Genomic DNA, 22,878 nt, shown 5'->3' with positions numbered 1-22,878 from the left:
TGACTGATTTATTGCTCAAACTACATCCTGCTGTAATGTCATTCAGTCTTTATATGACTACATCTGAGAGTTTCAATGAGCGAGGGTCATTATGAATCTGTCGTATACATGCCCTTACTTTCCTGAGTGTAGTGTATCTCTCAGGCTTCTCCTCCTCTGCGTCCTAAAACCATCTCACAGCTTCAGAGGAACAAGAAGAGGCTATTAGAGGCTGTTGGCTGTGGGTTTGCTCCTCTGAGGCTGGAGCGTGTCAGATATAGTGTCAGTGAGGAGCTTCACAGGGACAGGGGGAGGAAGGAAGAGGGCTTGATGTTTCCATGGCGACTGGGTTTGGAAAAGATGGTCTGTGCGTGTGTGTGTGTGTGTGTGTGTGTGAAACAGCAGGAGTTGTATTTGCATGTTTAAATAGAGCTGCAACTACCGATTATTTTTCGATTCATTACAACGCTGATATTTTTTGGATTAATTGAGTGATTGGTCCGTCAGATAAAAAGGTTCAAGGACGATATTTTGAAATGAAATACTCTAATCAATCCTCCAAAACGCTACAATTTGTTTTATTCTCATAAAACAGAAAACTCACAGAAAGTATTTTGTTTATCAAGGTATCTCGCTGAAGAGAGGCCGTGAATGTTGGGAGGAGATCGCAGGGGACGACGACATGCAGGGCCGAGGTTGGACTCAGAATCCACTGCCACGAGGACTATAGCCTCTGTACATGGGGCGCACAACATAACCGCTAGGCTATCCGGCGCCCTTCCTGGTCTTCCTGGTCTTTCCTCGTAAACTTTACAAATAAACTTGTGGTTTGCGATTGTGTTACTTCGCGTCTTCAGCCATTTTTAATGATGTTCAAAGTTACATCATCAACAGGACCAGCCTTGTGATTGTAACTTCTGACTGAATGAAAGCTCACCGTCTTGAGCTGCCTGCGACTTTCCAACCCCTTAACCACGAGCGATGCAGGTGTAGCTGCTAAGTCAGTGGTCTGTATATGTGTCCACATTCCAGAGGATTGAACTGGATAGTTATTATTTTTGTGAACAATGTGTCCATTGATTTATTGATAACCCAATCTCTGTTCACATGCTCTGCTAATCAACATGTTGACTTTAACATTGTGCTACTTTTGTTTTTTTATATTGTGTAGACTTTGTGATTCAGTGTTTTCCCTCTGCTGACTGAACATTAGGCAACATACTGAGTGTCTCCTCTGAGTGGATCTCACTTCTAACAGCCTGAGGACTTCTCATTGTCAACAACAAAAACAGAGCCTTTATGTCTGTGTGTGTGTGTGTGTTTGTGTGTGTGTGTGTTTGTGTGCATATCTGTCGTAGCTTTTAGCAGCTGCACTGTCTCTTAATGAGTCACTTCTATTTTGCTGTTCAGTATATCGGCTTCAGTGTGTGTTCACGCTTTTAGTGGAGCAGCTGAACCAGCGGAGCTTCAATGAAATCCCTGTCCCGCACCGCCTCTCTGCACCCGCTTCAGGGAAAACGTTTATTGATTACAAACTAACAGAGGTGGAGAGCACAGAGGGTCCTTCCTCCTTGCCCTTGAGTATTGATTAAATTCTTGCAAACCCTGACGTGTGAGAAATCGGCTCTACGCAGAATAGTAAAAGGTGCTTTATAACCGTGAAGAGCAAATTGTGTAGCCATGTTTTTCCCTTCTTCTAAATGCTCTGTGGTTGTTTCATATCCATGTACAATTGCATTTGAGTGACAACAACACAGCTGTGTGTGGGGGTTCTTTCACACACTGATCATTGTCACAACAGCACCTGCATAACAGTTCTAGATGTGGCTCCTGATGTGTAGCTTAGAAGAGCAGCAGACCACAGTCTGTGTTTGTTTCATTCCCATACAGCACAGTATGTAAAGGTCTCTGTCTATTAACAGCACTGCAACCCTCACAACCAATGTAGAGGGCTTCTGAATAGCGCATATTGTTGCTAGGTTACAAAAGTTAACTTCCACTGCTCTCGGCAGTGACCGCTAAGTCTAGTTCAGATAGCTCTATAAGCTTATTATCTTGCTTGTAGAAATTATCACCAAGACACGTAAAGCAATCGTGTGTTGGCGGGCGCCGGTAGTCTAGTGGTTAGTGTGTGCGTCCAATGTACGGGGGCTAAAGTCCTCGAAGCAATTGGCTTGGTTTGAACCTGTCCTGTGGCTCTTGCCCTCATGTCATTCATCAATCTCTCGCTCTCCCTGATTTCTGACTCTATGCACCTGAAAACAGAAGGGGGAATCGTCTCCTGGCATAAGCAGCAGCTCTAGACCAAGAAAAGACGAGTTATATCGGTTTCTTCCCCTGTGATTGTTTACAAAACTGATGTGAAAAGCCCCGCCTCTTCTTGGTTCTGTTTGGCCCATGAGGGAGAAGTGACATTGACGAGAGCGACCTTTTTCAGACTGAGAAAGAGGGGAAATGTTTGGGTGATATTGACTCGTGACTTTCAGAGGGTTGGATGTTGACTAATCTGAAAACAGACTCCATTATAAGATTGTGTTGTCTGTTCAAGTAATAAGAGCAGAGCAGCAGGCCTTTCAGCTCTTATTCATCCTGCACAGGGGTCGTATATAACTTCCTGCCATAATGGGATATAACATGGGGGTCAAATGGAGTGAGCACCCTGGAGGGGGGGGGGGGCGGACATGATTAGATGATACACAGATGGCACAAACTGGAGAGATGAGCATCTGTCTGCGTGGAGCGAGGACTGGCTTTATTTGAGGTTTCATGACTTCTTGGCTTTCAGAAGACAATCCTTCAGAGTTTCTGACTGCTTCAGCGTGACTTTTATCATCAACACCTGCGAGCTCTCGTTCATTTTGTTCACAGCGTCACCCTCATTAAGGGAAGAGCTTTGTGTATTTGTGCGTGTTGAGGCATTCATTAGGCCTTCTTTCTGAAAAAGATGTTTCCAACGATGATCTCTAAATTACTTAGAGGATGCTGTAGGCCTGCTATTTTTTTCCCTCACATTATTCAGACTTTGCACGTCTGTATTGATTGAGCGGATGTATCACAGCTGACCTGATGCCCTGATGTCTGTCCTCCACAGAACATCTTTATCTAACCACCTGTGCCTCCTCTCTCCGATCTTCCTGTCAGCCTCTATCTCACTGATGGCTGACTTTGGGTCCCCTTCAGTCCCCTAAGTCTCCTCTGTCTGACCGCACAGCACCTCTCTGAGGAATGTGTGTGACAAGGGAGAGCCCGCATTCTCCACCCTCTCCAGGAGCTAGCTAATTATTGATGGTCTGTTCAAGGATCTGTCAAAGTTCAGTCTTACAGTGTGTGTGTGTGTGTGTGTGTGTGTGTGTGTGTGTGTGTGCATGTGTGTGGAAAAGGCGTGCCAGACCCCAGGATGCATCATGGTTTCAGGTGTCAGTTCACCTGAAGGCTGTCAGAAAAGACTTTTAGTGACGCTGTCGAGGACCGAGTGGCTGCTGAGAGGACAGACCAGGTTCAGTAATCTTCTCTGATCTGTAGAGACATATCTCATTCTGTTAGGCCTCATAACGATGTATGTCTGGATTTCTTGTTTTAACCTATTTGAAGTAGTAGTATCCTTGTTAGAGGTCCTTTGTCAGATGATGAGTTTGTAATTTTGGATGACAGAATGAGTGTGTACTTCAGTGTTTTTTTTTTTAAAGGTCACGGTGAAAACAGCAAAGAAATTCATTTTTTTAAGTAAACATGGGCCTTGATCCTTTCCTTATCTAATTGAAGGTATGAACTTAGAAGAGCACTTTAACAATTTAGCCTTATCACACTGCAAATGGACTGTGTGTTCTCAGATGGTTTCTTGGCGGTGATCATAAACTCAGGTAAATCTCACAAATGTAAAGTTGCTCTTTCTCCTTCACCCAGGAGACACTATTTTGTCTAGTATGAAACCAAAAGTAAACATCGATTTCTTTTCATAGTCCAAACCCTGTTCTTGTCACAGACTTTGTTGCTCCTTTTCTATATTTATAAAACAAACATCAAAAACGATCGCAAATTGTGAAGAAATAAAGCGTAAAATTGTTAAAGGAGTTTCACTGATCTGTGGTTGCATTCTTGACGTGACCCATGATTATTCCATGAATTCTTCTTCCTGGTCTAAGCCTGGTGCCTACATTACCCACAATCACCCTGGACTTGCTTAGAGTTCACTGTGTTATGCTAGTGTGGCTAATGCAGCTTTGAGCCTGTAATTTTCAAACGAACAAGGAGTGGCATTCAGAGGTCTCCTGAGGTAAGAAGTGACGTTAAAAAAGAAACGCCATATGATGTTATAATGAGAATATTTGCCTTTATATCAATGCTACGTGTAATTCAACGGATTTACAATGTCAACAAAAGAGCGGAGAACAACATACTGACGAACAGAAAACGTAACGCAGACGTTTAATTAAATGCACGGAGGTCGTAGCGGTCGCATACAGACACTTTATGCACCGTGCAGCAGCCACAGCATATAAACGTCTCTCCCACCTCCCATTGGTTGGAGGTGAATTGAAATGGATGCCCCCTGTGTTATTTTGTAGAGGCTGCCACATGAATAAAATGAATAAGTTGTGACCTGTTCCAGTATGATTTTTCAATCCTCTAATATCACTATGGCCTGATTGTTGATCATCTGAGGCTCTATTTCCTGTTGAATAATTGACCTATATGTTATCAATCCACTTGGATCAATTATAAATTTGATTATACAGTATGAAGGATGTTGCTGCTAAAAATTGGACCGAGTTTAGTAAGTGTATTTAAGTCGGCTTGTGTCCAGAGCTTATCGATATCGATAATAGATGAACTTTGTAGAGACACAGGATACATGTTTCACATATTCTGCCATCTGGACGCTGACATTTAGACAAATGATTGTTGGCTGCCTGAAAAGAATCATAAGCTCATTCTGTTGCTTTCTGTTTGTTTGTATATAGAGTATCAGCAGCTTTTTCTGCATGTGTCTGTTTGATCTTCTGAGCCTTGTTTTCAACAGCGACTCATCTTTTGCCATACAGCTGCACTTATTTGTAGGAGAGAATTGTTCTAGAGCAACCAAAACTGTGACAAGCAGCACTTGACAACAAGCAGCACTACAAGAGGAGCAGAGGGTTAAGAAGCTGTTATGGAAAAGGTTGCTGTGTCCGCAGATGAGATATTAGATTAAATACCGACCTCAAGGTGTGAAAGTCATCAGACACAAACTTGTTGTTCAGTCGGTCTGTTTGGTTCACTTTAATCGATCTGTTTCTATAATCCGATTGTCTGGACAGTGACGTTAGATTACATCAAACTTTAAAGAGTTTCTTCACGTGGGTCCAGTCGGTCATCCCCTCTATCTGTTTACACGGCACTTTGCATTATTGATGAATGGGGTTCTATATATAGGGCTTGAATCTGATGAGGATGGCAGCAGCGACGCAGTTTCTCCCGAGGGGAGAGAAAAGTGCTGCATTTGAATAATGTGGCTGAGATCTCACAGTGCAGGCTTTGTTTAATCTGAACTTCAAACAGATACTAGTTTCATACTGCGTGCGTGCGTGCGTGCGTGCGTGCGTGCGTGCGTGCGTGCGTGCGTGCGTGCGTGCGTGCGTGCGTGCGTGCGTGCGTGCGTGCGTGCGTGCGTGGCTTTATGAAGATGTTTGAAAGTGTCACCTCAAGTTGTCAGCTGTTTTTGAAAATCAACAGTATAGCCTTTTTTTGTGTTTTCCTTCCTGCTGTCTTTTTTTAATCTTGCATTGGATAAACTAAAGCAGAGTGCATTAATGTGATTCTCTTTTTCGGAACATTTTATGGATTAAACATTTAGGACTGATCTATTTCACTTACAGATTGCAGTACTTGATAAATTATATTCGAGGACTATATATGTTTTTGTCAAGGTTTTCTTCTGCAGCCAAGCAAAATCATGGGTATATACTCACATGGGGTGACGACTGGAAGGTTTTAGTTAACTATTATAATGTGATTAATTCTTAATTCATTTTTATCGAACCCGTAACTTTTCATCTAGTCCCACCATAAAGTCAAATTTTATACGTGCCTGATGCTCTTGACATTGACATTTCCATCAGCCTCAGCTTTATCTTGGGTTAGGTGCAAATTGTGTTAAAAAGTTAAAGATGCAACATTAAAGTCATTTTCACCTTTCATCTTGTCAGTCTGTGAAGCCTATAGGGTAGCTTTGCATGATACGCAGCTAACAAAAACTCCTCTTTTATTTTATACTGCTGTTCATAAAAACCCTCCTGGGATTACTCACACATACGTTTACCTCAAGATCTGAAACTTTGCCCAAGTTTAGTATGAGCATCCAACATTGTAATAATATATGTGAGTTTCAAGATGGGAATCTGTGTAATAGGTCAACTTCAACAAAATGTTCGTATAATGACCCGCTGAATCAGAATCCTTGAACAATAATGGTGAAGTTTTAAAACTAAACCTAACAAACAATAGACTGTAGTAAACATAGACGTAGTCTCAGTGACATCACCCATTGTTTTCTGAAGAGGCATTAAGAAGCCAAAAGACAGCGGTCACCATATTAGAAGTGTCATCTCCACATATCTTATGATCAGATTAGGAACAGTTAAAGATGTGGAGCTGAGGCAGGCCTTGAGCCTCCTGGACAAACAGCCACAACCAAGCAAATTCATGCACACGTTTTATTATTCTGCATTTTAACATGGGGCCTAATGGGGTATTCATTGACTTTTGAGCCTGCCTTAAATGGACTCTCGATATTTTTTTGCCCGTCCGCATTGGCTTAATGTTCAACATTGGAGGTTGCCGCTTGTGCTAAACCCTTAAGCATGTTTGCAAAGCACTTCAGAGTATATTAGCATGCCAGCTCAAGCTTATTCATGTTCATCAAGATCATCTGTTGTGTGACATTGTCTTCCTTATGTCTGTATTAAGCCATGTTTTGCACCCTGTTCTCCTGAATTTGTAGCCTGTTGAATAGTCTTTTTAACCTCAGTGTTTTCAGAGTCTTCATCCTCGCGTCACCTCTGAGACCTGTCTCTTCTCCACCTGTCTCACTCGCCCTCCCACTCTGCTCTCCGTGAAGCATCAGGTCAGGTCTGGTTTGCAGGTTCATCCAGCTGCAGCTGAGACCGCGACAGAGGACATACTATGGTTTTATTGGTTTCTGCACTCTCAGGATGTTTTAAGTGAATGCTTGTGAACTAAAAGGTGCTGCCAGGGGAAATAATATATCTGCTGAAATGTTGTCTCACATTCACAGATGCTTTAGGTATAGCTCTGATATTGCTGTTACATCCAGAACAGTTGTAAAGCTTCGCTCTTGTTCTGAACTTTACCATAAGGTGTGTAATTATTAATCATTTTATGGCTGCCATGTCAACAGCACAGACCTGCCTACGGCCTTCAAATTCCAAACAGCTTACATTTATCAGGGTCAGCTCCACCCTTCACATGCTCAGTTTGACGTCGTCTTTAGCTCTTGTTAGTCAGCCCCCTGTCCGTCCTTTCTCCTTATTCAGTCTACTGAAAGATTTCTTTGTTGAAATGGAGCCTCTTAAGTTAGGACAACATTAAAATCTTAAAACTTTGTCTCATCCACCTGTTAACAGCTTTTTCTCCTCTGCTCTTCCCTCCTTTCCAAAATATGATGATTTAAAGGACCAATATGTAAGATATCTCCTGAATTAAATCATGAAATGGCCTTACTTTATCGTCAGACATTAAAGAAACACGATATGTTGACGTGCCATCTTCTCTGACAACAATTCAGCAGCCAGTATGTCCTCCTCCTGAGTTTTGATTCAGGTGCAGAATGTTTTGTTTTTGTTTTGACCAGAGAAGGCAGGCGGTTTTAAGGCACCCCCCCACATGCCCGTTTTGGACGCCCCTCGGTTTTGCCGGGCCGTCTCCATCCCTCTGAACCTTTGGAGAGTGTGTTCCTTGGCCAAGGTTCAGAGGGACCAAAACGTTGGGATTTTTTCTATTATAAATTGGTGATGCTTAGCAAGGTGGTAAGCAAAGGTTTATTTTTATTTAAATGTGACAGTTTGTCGTCTTACGTAAATACTTCATGAGATAGTTGGATGTGGCAACACTTGCTTAAAACTTTTTTTTAGAAATAACTCTCGTCTTAGGTGGAACAATTGTTAGGTTTCACTTCAGCAGTGTATGTCCTGCATGCTGCGTTTATAGAGGCTTTAAATTGTTGTAGTTTAATTTTCTGTTGTTTAAACTATGTTTCAATTAAACTGAGTCTTTTCATTCAAACACTGTAACCAGAGTCTGATCATCGTACACCTAACACTTCCACATCATCTACAGCAGCCCACCTACTCCACCCCCTCCTTCATTCTGTCCCCCTCCTCTCCGCTGCTCTGTCTGAACCATTCAAGCAAAGCACCACCGGATTATCCCTCTCTCATTGAGAAACACACACACACGCAAACACACACACACACACACACACACACACACACACACACACACACACACACCCAGCCTTTCCTCAACAGCAGTCAAGGAAGGAAGATCTCGGATCACAGATTAGTGCTCCTCTTCCTCTTCCTCTGCACGCTGATTCTCCATCGCTCAATCAGTCAGTCAGAGAGGACGCTAAAGCTAAAGGAACAGGAGGGGAGAAGAGGAGAGGGGCTGACTGCTGGAGGAGCCCACGTGTCTCTCTTTTCTCCGAGCTGCAGCCAGAGCTGCTGTTAATGGAGGACCGGGGGTAAGCTTTTGTTGCTGAGGCGGGGGGCTGTGCTCTCCCTCTCTGTCTGGGTGTAGTTCTGCTCTTTGTCTGTGGGGTTTGACTCTCTTGACATGTTGATGCTATGGGTTTGCTGTGCTGAGAGTTGTGCTGCTTTTTTTTTTATTTTTTTTTTAGGTTTTTCTGCACTTGCTTTTGAGGGATGGGGAACCCCGATGCTCTTTTAGTCTCGTTGCTTGATCGTGATAATGTCGACCTTTGACTTAAGTTGTGCTTTTGAGAGAAAGGAAAGGGGGAGAAATGAGCCAAAGAGACATGATGGTGCTGACGAAACCTTGCATGGCACTGCCAATGTTTTTGTTGATGTCTGTATGTAGTGCATGTGTTTGTCTATAAGGAGATAGTATACTCTAAAGAAGAAATACAGTCAGTTTACTGTCACTATTTCTGGTTCAGTTGTATATACTTGTAAAAAAGTAGAAACTAGTAAGTGTCTGTTTTCCTCCTCTGCCATCAGCCGTTCTGCAAGCCAAGCAAAGGGTCTGTCCTGAACAAAGCCCCCTCTCTGCGTGTAGCTAATGGATTAACCAAGCGTGATAAACACCCACTCATGCCATACTCCACGCTGCATCCGGCCCAGGCGTTTGTTTTGCCCTTCTGGCAGGAAATTCCTTTTCAATCGTTTCATTTTAATATCTTTTCACCTTTCCTCTCTTTCTCATCATTGCCAGCCGTGTTGCTTCATCCATTGCTCCACAGTTGACCCAAATACCCATGCAGCTCCCACCCCTCCCCCTGACCTCCTGTCAAACCCACCACTGCTGCTTCTCTATTGTTTTATGTGAGCCTTGACTGCTTCACATCTTTCATCAACAGCTTGGAATGTGTGAGACTTGTTTGTTATAAGGAAATCATCTTGGTGCGATTTCGAATCAGCCGGTGTGCTCAGTATTAAACATTCACTGCAGCCATAGTGCGGAGCTAGAACAGTTTTCACTTAATGTCACAGATGTTTAGTTTTACAGGCAGGGGTCTTGACGAAAAAAACATAGACGTAATGGCTCATGTCTGCTGCTAACATAAGCAGCAGTTAGCTTAGCATTAGACTGGAATCAGGGAAAATGGCTAGCATGAGTACATTTTCCCACCTAGATTAAGCACCTCTTAATCTAACTAATTAACATTTTTTATCTTGACTTTGATGTCAATACAAACAAATATATACATATGATATATTCTGCTTTAACTGAGGGGTCTGAATGAAAAAAGAATAAAGCAGAGTCTCCAGACAAGCAAGGAAATATGTTTAAGCACATTAAAACTTAGGTCTCTATGTTTAACACTTGAGTTTATGTTACATAAAAATGAATGATATCTTTTGACACATTGAAAGATTGCAGCGCTAGTTGTTACTCCAGCCTTTGTGCTAAGCTAGGCTAACCAGCTTCTTGATTTAACTTCATTTAACCCTCAACAAGAACACAGTAATACCCATTTACTCCTAAATGTCAAACTATTTACTAAACATAGAAAGTAGAAACATGTTTATCTTGCGCTTCATAGTTAATGCTTTCACTGATCCTCAGTATAGCTGAGGTTCAGTGGAGCTGCAGCTGACATTTCTCTGCACTGATAACAAGTGCTGCTGTTTTGTCGTCACGTCATGTTTGTCATCCAGTTATTTTAAATCCCCGCTTTGCATCCGATCTTGATCTGCATGTCTGTACTCTTATGTTCTGTTCTTGTTTGTGATTGTTGCTCCTGCCTCACCTCAACTATCTTGCTCAGGCATCATTTAGTTTGATCATTTCCATGATGAAGGCTTGTGGAAATAAAAATAAAACAAAATATCATACGACTGTCATACTAAAAGTACTATCTTGCATTTGAAAGTTGAGATTTAAAAAGCTAAACGAGTTTATGTTCAGGCGTGACGCTCTTTGTGGAAGCTTGCTAGCTCTATGATGAAGAACCATATCATATGAGAATAAGAGTTTAAAACCTAACTAAATTTCTCACTAGGAGTTCAGGTGTACTAATGCAATATTAAAAAATCTGACAATCAGTGAGATCATTTAAATTGTGTAACTTATTTGTCTTTATTGGTCTTCTCATTCTGAGCTGCAAACACTTTTTTCTGACCACATATTGCCAGAAGAAAAATGAACATTTCTACTCTAGCCTTCACTTTCAAAACGTGTTACTGCCCAAAGCTAGTTGCTAACTGTGTGTGTCCATTGTTTGGTGCTGTTTTTCTCAAAGCTAATCACTGAGAACAACTTTGTGCTGCAGCCCACAATGATGCTATGGGAGCCAATGAGGGTTAGCGTGATAAAGCTGTTGATTGGACAGAAATACAAGAATCTGACCCTCACTGTAACACAGAATGTTTTGTTAGCCCCTCTAAAATCAGACCGCTTTAAAATACCTGTCGTCTATCAATACAAACGGCTCATTTTTAAACTTGAAGTGTAATGACTTTTATTTAGTTCATTTAGAATTGACCTAATACATTTAATACAGACACGAAGCTGTCATTGGCTGCAGTTGATTACTTAGAGCCAATTATAATGTCAGAGTGAGGTTTGAACACGAGGCAGACTCACAGTGTAGTCACTCGAGAAATTGCAGTTTGTGCTGTGAGCTGAACCTGAACCAGTGGAGGTGAGCGAGGAACTGATGAGGCTGCAGCAGCTCCAGGATAATGTTTGTGTTTTCAATTCCTCGGTATCAGCACTAGAGTCTGCGGTCAGTCGGACAGATAACTGCATAATAATGTTATGCTATTTGGTGGTTTTTCTTAGAGAAATGCTCCCCCTTTAAATTATATTTTTTATTATATTTTGTATTCTTTATTGGATGGATAAAGTAGTTAAAAACAAATAAATGGATTGGTTTTGAGACATTTGTGCACAGAGAAGACGTAAAGAAGGGCAAGATAACAGGATGAATAAGGACACTGGTAAAAAAATGTTTTGATGATTTGCGTTGTATAGTGACAGTAATTGTGTTTTGTTTCTTTACAGTTGTTTCTGTCTCTCTGTTTTGTTTCATTTTTATCTTCAGTCCTGTACATTTTGTTATTTTATTTTTTTTACTTTCTTGTCGTTTTTGTTTCCTTTGAGAAAGTTTGGTGTCTTTTTTTGTGATATTTTCTGTCTGTGTGTAGTCTTTTGTCTTGTCTCTTTGTAGTTTGTGAGGCATTTTTGTAGACTCTATATATAGTTGCTTGATAGTCTCTTTTCTGTCCAGGCAATAAAGAGATATAGGGTAGGACAATCTGCTTTATATCAATACAGTTTATGTTGTAAGATAACATTAAACGTTTTCTTCCATGCCATTGGACTCAAAAATATCGAGATATGATGTTAGGTCCATATCGCCCAGCCCTATTCTCTTTGTAGTTGTTTTGCATATTTCTGCCGGCACATTTTGCTTCTTTATGATTCCTTTAAGTATCTTTGTTTTATCACATTTTTTTTAATCAAATTAGTCTTTCTAGTTGTTCTAGCCTCTCTTCATGTTATTTTTATGGTTCGTTTTGTCTCTAGTTTTGCAACCATTAGGGTTGTTTTGTGAGTCTGCAGTTGTTTGTTAGTTGACTATGATGAGGGAAGATTACTCCGCTATTACTCTACAGTGTTCTGACAGACGCAGGGTGAGTCGATCAATGCCACTGAAAATTACCTCCCAGTCTTTGAATCTGTTGACAAAGGCATCTCAGGGGAGAAGAGAGAGAAAATGCAGGAAGTTCTCAGGTTCTGAGTGTTATTGTCGTTTTCTAAGGACCTGAGCCTTCCTGAAGGTATTGTGTAAAGTAAAATGAACCTTTGAATTCCCCTGATAGTTATCACTCATCGTGTCACCTTTAGTTTGGACACATGACTGTGCACGTGTGTGGCAGCTTTTTAATCTACAGAACATCTGTGCAAAGGTGTGAATGTAGATGTCATTCTTATAAACGTGATTACATGAGAACTGAAGAAACGGCTTGGTTGAGCAAACAGTAATTGAATTTATCACCATTTATATTCTTCCTATTTATTGAATACTATTGTGTTTCCACTTTTGGCCATAACACATAAAGAAATGTGAGGATGTTACTTTGGACTCATGGATCTCATAAAGAAAATTGTTTCATTTTCATTTTTATGTTGTCAATGGGGCAGCTGTGGAGCGGCTGTGGCTCAGTGGTAGAGTTTATCCCCAGCTCCTCCAGCAACATGTCCAAGTGTCTCTTGACAAGACACTTCGATGAACCCCAAAATTACTCCCGCTGCAGCATCAGCAGGGTGTGAATCTGAATGTGTATGAATGGTAGAATTTACTTATGAACAAATTAGCAGCCTCTGCCATCAGTGTGTGAATATCTTGTGAATGGGTAGATGTGACCTGTGGTGTCAAAAGTGCTTTGAGTAGTCAGAAGACTAGAAAAGTGTGATTGTTGCACAAATGTAATTCTCTGTAATACGGGTGATTATAAATATATCATGTATCTGTCAGCTTTAGTGCCACATCACATCATACCTTTCTTTAAATAGCATCTTAATCTGGTAAACTTCTGACTGGTTTATAATCCCTCACATTAAACTTCCTAAAACTGCACTTTCTTTTTCTACATAAGAATTTAATTCCACTTTGAAGCCCATAACACAGCGTTAGTCGGTAATAAAACAGCAGGAAAAACATTTCTAGATTAAGGCAAAAATAACTTGAGTTTTTTTATCCAACACTGAGGGGCTAGAAGAAACGCACAAGCTTCCTCAAAGCCATGCAGTTCAGTTCAAATATGCAAGGCGATTATTTTAAGTGGATATATGCAGGGACACTGTAGATATGAGGAAAAAGGGGTTCGCATAGCATTAACATATCTTCAATTTTGTGTTTACTCTCTTCTTTGCTTATCTTCTCTCACAGTGCATGAGGAGCGTTTCTCTGCTGCACACCGACGAAGCCTGAAGCCATCCTGCCAAATCCCGGGACCATGTCTGGAGCTTACGACGAGTCCGCCAGCCAGGAGGAGACCACAGACAGCTTCTGGGAGGTGAGACAGTAAGAAGCAAGCTAAGACAGATTAAACCTAAGAGAGAAGTGACACCGCCTAGTGATGAACTCTCACTGAACCGGCTACGCCTGGCAGACGAGGAGAACAACCCAGGGCCTCATTTATCGGCTGTACACAGAAACGCTCAGATAATGATTTGTCAATAATGTTTGATCCCTGAGCCAGCAGAGATGTATTGGTGATCACATTTTATCATTCAGCACCCTGACAGTTACATTTTTTGTTATTAAAACCAATAATAAGTACATTAATTAAGAACAATTAATTTACTCCTTTATGACAGCCTGTAATTTCATTACTCTCTCAGTGTAACCATTACGGACTTCTCACTAATATAGACTAACACTTTGTCATCTGTGGAGGACACTGAGGTGACACTCTGCCTCGTCCTGTGGCAATGATGTTTCTTTTTTTGTGAGCTAAAATGTTCTTTTTTTTGTTTTTTTCTAAACACTACCAGCTACTTTGCTTTGCACTCGGGAGCGATTGCGTGAGGCTGAGAAGAAAAGCTCTGCATGTTCCTCCTGTCTCTATGACAACAGTGTGTAGACAACAGCTGCTGTATTACTGACACTGCTCCGTTACTTTTTACTGCAAGTTTTTTGTTTTTTTTTAGATCGGTTAATTACCGATCAGAAACGGAACAAAGATGATGTGGGTACAAGACACGATCCCGTGGGCAGATAAACTACAGGGAATATCATACATTTGGAAAGTTCTGAAAAGTTGAAAGATTTTCAACTTGAGCGCTCGGAGCGGACGCAAAAGAAAAGGCCGAACGCTCAGAATAAAAGATGCTGGGCGCTGTGCTTTTTCTCCAGAGGGTCGCCTGCTACAATTGAAAAAAGACGCTAGGTGGACATGGGGCCTTCTGCTGTCTGTATCAAGCCGTCCATGCTTCACAGATGAACTGACTGAAATAAGTTCTACATAGATATCGTTTTGTCTTCCTGTGAATGCTGAAAGAATTCTGTTGGATGACACCTCAGTAGATGGATGATAGCAGTGATGGTAGTAAGGTTGTCAGTACTTAGATACTGTTAGCTATCTCATGCTATGAAATGATACAGTCTTTCTTTCGGAATTGAAAAGCTACCAATGTATTTTTGCAGGAGATCATATCGTTTGATTTGAAGTTCTGGCGTCATGACAACCCTAGGTGGTAGTTACAACATCTTTCATTATAGATTGTGAGACTTAACCTAGTTAATTATTTGTTTAGTCACAGATAATGTGATACCGCTTTATATCTGTGACCAAACCCCGGACATATTCAAATTCACATAAGGTCACATAGGGAAAGTAACAAAATAATCACAGTGGCAAAGCAAATAGGTTGACAAGTTTGTTTGTAAAAATGAAGTAAGTGTTCCATAGTGGCAGTAATTGTGTGGTTTTTATAAATAATTCATTCATTTTTTAGCTCTAGGTTTCAGTGTGCTGTCATTGGTTTCTCCCACGCGATTGCATCACCCTGAGAACAAACAGTCCAGAGTAATTTGAGCAACAAGTTCCCAGAAGTCCATTCATTATAAATGAGAGCTGCTGAGTGTTCACAGTGTTTACACAGGGAAAAAAAGTCTGACCCATCACAAGCTACAAATATCGACTATGGTCTCTCAGCATCTTTATATACAGTGCATATGATGGAAGGATGATGATGGAAGTATTTGAGACTGAAAATACTTATTAATTCATCATTCAGGGTTACTAATCATTTTTTCTCTCAGTCAGTTTTGTTTGATTCTTATCATGTCTCTTTGGCCTGGCGCTGCATTCAGAATTCAGCTGTAGCAGCAAAGGTGTCTATTTCCAGCCCACAGTCACTACATCACAGCCACTCGTTGCATTAGAGCCAGGGCTGCAGTGCTGCCTGCTGATCGCTGACTCGGCTGGCTGCAGAGGGATGGTGTGGAATACGATCATTTCCCCTGCAGCAGCTCTCATTTTGATGACATTTCAGATTTGTTGAGTGTCATTTTCGGGGAGAGATATGAGTAAATATCATTTACACAAGATACAGTCCATTTATCTCTGTCTTAAAGGTGAGAAATGAAATGCAGTAGGCTACAATTTTAGCCTCCTTCTCGTTCAGGGAGAAGCTAACAGCTCTCTGGGAGGTTGCTGCTCCTGTGTCCATGGAGATTTGTAAATTATACGACATTAAACTCATCCTCTTTGATCGCATAACTCCAAACACACACCAGCATCCTCATCCCTTCTCTTCCCTCCTGTCTATACATCACCTTGAAGCTAAGAGCTGAGTAACATTTACAAAGTGATGATGATTCTAGGATCCTCATAATAACAACATTTTTCCAGCCATGTAATATAAGTCGTGATGTCTTCCACCATGATGGTTAATAATGAGGATTGACACTTTTTCTGTAATAAATTTAAAAAAATAAAATACCTGACAATCCGTCACATCATTAAGTTTATAGAGTAGGATTTTCTCAAAGGTGAAACGGGTGCTTTTTGTTTACATAAAGGAAACTAAAGAAGTGTGTTCTTCTTAAACCAGGAAGTGATTCAAACACATCAACAGCAGCCACAGGAAAAGACAAAAGTTCAGGTGTTACCTTCATTTCTTTATAAATGTTAAATAAGAACGGACTCTACTATTATCTGTCGGATAAATATGAAGAGCCAGCTAGCCGCTGGTTAGCTTAGCATAGCATACGGACAGACAGTTCTTGAAAACAGCAAGCCTGTCACTTTCTCAAGTTCAATAAATACATGGATTGTGTTACCTTTGATAAAAATGTATGCTAAACTAAACTAAGCAAAGCTAATCACTTCCTGGCCCAATCCCCTTTTTACCCTTACATAGTCATAGCAGAAAGTCCCTTATTGTGTTTCCTATAATGTGGATCAATAGTTTTAATGCTTTTGACTTTATGACAAACAGCAAATCAATAACTTAGCCCATATTGATAACCAACACAAGCCAGGGGGGTAAAAATAATCATCTGAGTACACTCATGTGAATTAAAGAAATTAATCTGAGACATTATTTTGAAGGTTGGGAATTACAAACGTTCAGTGAAGCGGATTGATGATGGTCACCGGCTCTGCAATGACCTGATGAACTGCATCCAGGAGCGTGCCAAAATCGAGAAAGCCTATGCACAACAGCTGACCGAGTGGTCCAAGAGATGGAGGCAGCTGGTAGACAAAGGTGAGCTGCAATGTGTAACTCTTTAATTTAAAATTCAATATATTTTAGTGTGTGTAATTTTAAATAAAATAAATATATTTGAAATAAATTAGCAGTGTTTTTTTTTCTCGATTATTTCACTGGATTTACACTCCCATCCTTCCTCCACTAGGGCCTCAGTACGGCACCGTGGAGCGAGCATGGGTGGCAGTGATGACAGAGGCGGAGAAGGTGAGTGATCTTCACCAGGACGTGAAAAACCACCTGATCAATGAGGACTTTGAGAAGGTGAAGAACTGGCAAAAAGACTCCTACCACAAACAAATGATGGGAGGATTCAAGGAAACCAAAGAAGCGGAGGAGGGCTTCAAAAAGGCTCAGAAGCCCTGGGCCAAAAAGCTGAAAGAGGTGAGACTGTTTGCTTTGTGCAGACAAGTAGGTGAGTTTTAACACTTCCAATAAGGGATTGTTCTTATTAATGCAAAATGGTGAGCAGTTTTTGGTTTGTGAAGATACATTGTAAAGCTTCAATAGTAACAAGACATTTAATTCTGAGGGGTTTAGTTGCTGTCAACTTTCTGAATAGTTTGTATCACATAAGTACAAAATATATTCTTTCCACATCAATTTGATCACTGCACATATTTCACAAATAAACAAAAACTATCCACATAACTATAGTGGCTATGCTAAATACATTATTAGTGATTCAGGGGGGAATGACATCAGCATTTAAATAAGATTCAAATAAATGTATTTGTATGTATAAGCTTATTTCATTCTGTCTGTTTAGCTTGAGGCTGCCAAGAAATCCTTCCACATGGCCTGTAAAGAGGAGAAGCTGGCGTCCACCAGGGAGGCCAACAGTAAGGGAGAGGCCTCTTTGACGGCCGACCAGCAGAAGAAACTCCATGAGAAGGTGGACAAGTGCAAACAGGACTCACAGAAGGTGAGAGCGGCATCTGCCAGCTCTAACAGGCCTGCAGCATAATCATTATGCAAAAGATGTTTCCACTATAAAGCCAATAAGCAAATAGACGTGTGGCCTATTTTAAGATGATTTCTTTCTGCCAAGTATCATGAAGGCATCAGTGAATACTACACCTCCATCTCCCCGTGGAGGCATGCTCTCCATACACTGCTTTGACCTGAAGCTATGATTCTTTTGTGTGTTCGAAAACACATTCATCTTCTTTCCAAGGTTAAAATGATTCACATTTCACCACAGAACTGAAAAACAGTGAAGCGAAGTCATCCCTGTATCACTGAGATATTAAATATCTAAGTGTATTTCATGCTCTTAACACTGTTTCTTTGTTTGCGTGTTTAAACACAGGCTAAGGAGAAGTATGAGAAGGCTCTGGACGAGCTGAGTAAGTGCACACCTCAGTACATGGAAAGCATGGAGCAGGTGTTCGATCAGTGCCAGGATTTTGAAGAGAAGAGGCTGAGCTTCCTCAGGGAGGTGCTGCTGGATGTCAAACGCCACCTCAACCTCACTGAAGACCAAAGGTTTGAGACGTCAATAAAAAAAAACAGACCAAAGTGATTGTCTTGTCTTGTACTTGTCATTATACTTACGCTAAATCTTTGCTGTCTTTCCACAGTTATGCTACAGTGTACATAGATCTTGAACGCACCATCACGACAGCCAGCGCACAGGAAGATCTGAAGTGGTTCAGCAACACTCACGGCCCTGGCATGCATATGAGCTGGCCACAGTTTGAGGTACAGAGATACAATAACAAGCTACAATGTTGTGACCACTCTGCTTTAAATAAAGTCCAAGAATCAATAAAGGAATACGTGCACCTTTAGGGAAACAGTGACAACTTGCAGAGAATCATAGGAGGATTGATAGAAATGTCAGGACTGTGTGCTTAAGTATGAAGCTACAACCAGCAGCTGGTTAGCTTAGCATTACATTAAGCCTGAATGTAGGTAGAAACAGTTTGCCAGGTTCTTTTAAATGATTAAAATAAAATCAAAGAGCTGAAGTATCAACATGTTAAATGTAGGTAATGTTATGGGTAACAAATACTGAATGATTTGTCATTAAAGGATGTTAAAGGATGGAGTATTTCTTTTCTTCTAAAGTTGTATTTTAACGTTACATACTGAGTGATACTTGGCTATAACTGTCACTGTACAGAGCAAACAAATTCAAAATGAAATGTGTTTTTGTCTCATGATTTGCAGGAATACAACCCAGACCTCACCCACAAGATCTCAAGCAGAGAAAAGACAAAGAAAAACAGTGATGGAGTCATGCTGACTAACGTAACAACAGCAGTCGATCACGCTCAGGCTGTGGACAGAGGAAGGTAAGATTGAATACTCATCAATGAGATATTGATGCTGACGCTCTCATACGGACTATCCTAATGTAAGTGTTACATGTTAATGTATGATGTTCAGCGTGAGCAGCTACGAGAAGAACCAGGCATACACAGGCTCCACAGAGTGGTCAGATGAGGACCAGACGGCCCCGAACTCAGCAGGGGACACCAACGGAGGGGCGAACCCCTTCGACGATGACGAGGGCAAAGGTGTTAGAGTGAAAGCTCTGTACGACTATGATGGTCAGGAGCAGGACGAGCTCAGCTTCAAAGCCGGTGAGTGTCTTCCATGCACTTCTCGTTCTCTCTGCAGCTCTAATGTTTTACATCATCTCCTCATCTTGTACATTTCTGTGTCCTTTCATTGATAAAGGGGATGAACTGACAAAGCTGGAGGACGAGGATGAACAGGGCTGGTGTAAAGGTCGCCTAGACAACGGTAAGCTGGGTCTTTACCCGGCCAATTACGTGGAGCAGATTTAACTGAACCAGATGAGTTCGCTTTTCTCATGAGAGGGAAAACCCAGACTGAACCGTCCAGTCACATTACTGCACATTGCCAGAGACTTGAAAGCAAAGCTCCCTCTTGTCAGGCACAGTGAGCGCTTTTCATATCAGCACTCATCACAGAGACACCAGACTTTACAGAAACAAGATCTGTTCAGGACCACATCATCTACAAACACTGAAACTGAAGCTAAATATTTAAGTCTGTTAGTGTGTAGCTGTGTTTGGTTTCAGATATGTGACGCTAACATGCCATTCAGTATGTTCTCTCACTACATTATTGGCATGGTATCATCAGTTGTGCCTGGATAGCCGGACTGAGCTATGCATTGTGCATTTCATGTATATATTTTATCTTCTTAATTTTTTTTTTTACAGTCTGGATACTTGTACAGTTTTTTTCCTCAAGTACAGTGTTGTCTTTTCTTTGTGAAATATTTACATGTTTAGCATCACAGGATCGGTCTGACATTTTGGGTTAATGTGCTTATTCACTTTTGATATGAAGGCAAAAGAGTTTTATTTTAGAGTTAGGGGACTGATTTGAACATCTGTCATATGAACAGTTAATATGAAGCTACAGCTAGGACAAGGTTAGCAAAAGAAAAGGTGAACCATCCTAGCTGTGTCTGAAGCTAACACAGTCCAAAAAGTAGATCTATTTTTATGTCCAGAGTAAGAATTGAGATAATCCTCCTGAGAGGTGCTGAAACAGACGACTATCCACCAATGTTATTAATCCCAACGCCATTGCAGCATGAAACTACAACAGCTAAACCAAAACATCAGACTTTTATGCTAAGCTACACTAACCAGCTGCTAGCTGTGGCCTCATACAAGCGTAAAAATGTGAAAAAAAAGCTCTCAGTAGGAAAGTGGATTAGCATGCTTCCTATAATGTTGAACATCATCTACATTTATTCTTGTTTTTCTGCTTCGCTTCACAGCATGTCCCTGAACAACCTGTGTCACAGCAGTGTGTGAAATTACCACAAAATTACGTATATTTGAATAAGAGGACAATTTTTCACATCGATTGGCAAAAATGTAAAACTACTCTGATCCAAGAGGGAAAATAATGGGTGCCTGCAACAAAAAAAAGCCTTTATGAAGTCAGCAGGCTAAATATTAAAAAGAAAGAAAAAGACCTCTGGGTTTGCAAAGCTCAAAGTTTTAGTGAGTTTTTTTGCTGGTTAAGAAAGAAAATTAATTCTGATTCCACTTTATGGCCTACAAAAACAAATTAGACCATCAGCATTAACATTGATTATTTCTAATAGTTATTTTTAATGACAGAAAACTTTTGCTGAGGGGGGAAGGTGTCAGACAAAGTGTTTAACTACATAGGGTTGGGGTTTTTCATTTTCCCAAGATTGCTAATGAGGGAAACATTTGACTGACTACTCAAATTAATGTACACAAATCTATAGGTTCTGATTTTGTGTACATTCTACGAAATGCCCTGAGATCAGGTTCTGATATTTGAGCATTTTAAAACAAGACCTCCGCAGAGCTTCTCTTTGAAATGGAAATATGAACTCAACAGTTTTAAGGTTGTTTACATTCACCTCCACTGTCCAAACCTGCCTCTAACAAGGTGCCTGTTATACGTTTTATCTGTCAAGTTTCTCATTCTGTTTTCGTCTTTTTGTTGCAGACTCTGTGCAGACGCCATGAACAAAACCTGCCTTTGTGTAGAGATAAGCTTCATTTCACAACCATTGATTAATTTATATAACTTTTTATTAACCTTTCTGGTGTTAATGAGACTTGCTTACTACAAGTGAATACCAGTGACTTGGCATAATCAGCTCCCAGCTCTTTCTGTGATTGTGTGCGTGCTGATGCTCCCACACTGGCTCCGATCTGAACTGATCAAGTGCATGCCCTAAATTTATCCCACCAAACTACTGGCATTTTCTTTATCAGACTTTTAAAAAAAAAAAAACGTATCATATTATCTGTACTATGTAACATTGACACCCATGATTGGTCTATTTTACTGTGTACCAGGCTGTATTTGATATCAGCTGAATCTTATTTTTTCGAATCAAAAAAGCTAAAGAGTGCATGTAGCGGTGCAGTTTATGTTAAATGAGATTGGTTTGTTACTCCTGACAACCGCAGGTGTTGGTGAAAACAACACCCTTTGTTGACGAGGAGGCTGGGTGTTCTCTTACTGACGCAGACAGAAAGCTGCAACGAGTGCTGCACAAGAAAGCAGAAAGAGGATCCGTCTCTGAAATATTGATGAGACTGCTGCCTTTTTCTTCTGCGAGAACAGAAGCCGATTTGTCAACTCCAGAAGGGAAATGTCACTTGTATTGTTTATGCTTCTGTATGCTTTTTAAAAACTGTTGCTCCTTGTACACACTGGATACAGAAGGGTGACATGAATATTGCCTTATAAAATCTTATCACCCTGCCGCTCTAAAGACTCTCGAAATTGAACTAAGAGAGAGCACGCTTCCACAGAGACCGCCATGGCGCCACCATCTCAGTTAACACTGAAACGACACACTTGCTCCCTTTAAATGAAGGGCACATACATTTAAAGACTCAACAGTCTTATAATATAAAGTGTATTTAAGGCAGAAATGGAACTGTTTCAAAAGTGTCATGTGAAAGTGTAAAGGTACAACCACTGTGAAAACTCCTGTCATACACTGAAGGACGGTGAATCATATGGAAGAAAAAAAGAAAAATCTGAAAAGCTCTTTTTAAAAAAAAAAACATTTTTGGCCTGTTGCTCCTGCTGGAAACGTTGAGCTACAATGTTGAGGAAAACTATGTGGAAGACTCGAGGGCTTTCTCTCTTTTCTTTTTAGCATAGAGCTGTACTTTCAAAACTGTAGTGCCTGTTCATCTGAATAAGCAAAAATAAAAGATGTCATCAGAAAACTTTGGTGTGCATATGCGACTCTGAGTCTGAGACAGCGCTTTATCATTTCTCTGTTCTGAAAAGTCTAAATGCAGTCATTAGCCTTTTTAGTCTAAAGTTAGAGAAGTTCAAAGTCTGACAAAAATGTTGCTACATCTTTTTTTACAATAGAAATATCTACTTAAAATGTGTATTAACCTGCAGTTAATATATAGAATATATACTGCT

General features: G+C 40.7%; 1 protein-coding gene across 2 annotated transcripts; it reads left to right on the top strand.

The window, feature by feature from the left end:
- The first annotated feature begins 3,320 nt into the window (after window positions 1-3,320).
- pacsin1b (protein kinase C and casein kinase substrate in neurons 1b) lies at window positions 3,321-22,695 on the top strand. Of its 2 annotated transcripts, XM_020630702.3 has the most exons (11): window positions 3,321-3,475; window positions 13,616-13,742; window positions 16,788-16,944; window positions 17,096-17,331; window positions 17,717-17,872; window positions 18,260-18,435; window positions 18,531-18,651; window positions 19,123-19,247; window positions 19,342-19,538; window positions 19,636-19,701; window positions 21,427-22,695. In XM_020630702.3, exons 2-11 carry the CDS (start codon window positions 13,683-13,685, stop codon window positions 21,444-21,446), a joined length of 1,314 nt encoding a protein of 437 aa, XP_020486358.1. In that variant the 5' UTR covers window positions 3,321-3,475; window positions 13,616-13,682; the 3' UTR covers window positions 21,447-22,695. The 2 variants fall into 2 exon arrangements, with proteins under 2 accessions (XP_020486358.1, XP_020486357.1); XM_020630701.3 differs by having other exon boundaries at window positions 19,636-22,695.
- The last annotated feature ends 183 nt before the right edge of the window (window positions 22,696-22,878 follow it).

This window comes from Labrus bergylta, chromosome 5, assembly GCF_963930695.1.
Source record: "Labrus bergylta chromosome 5, fLabBer1.1, whole genome shotgun sequence".
Lineage (NCBI taxonomy): Eukaryota > Metazoa > Chordata > Actinopteri > Labriformes > Labridae > Labrus > Labrus bergylta.
This window is presented reverse-complemented; position numbering and strand designations above follow the sequence as displayed.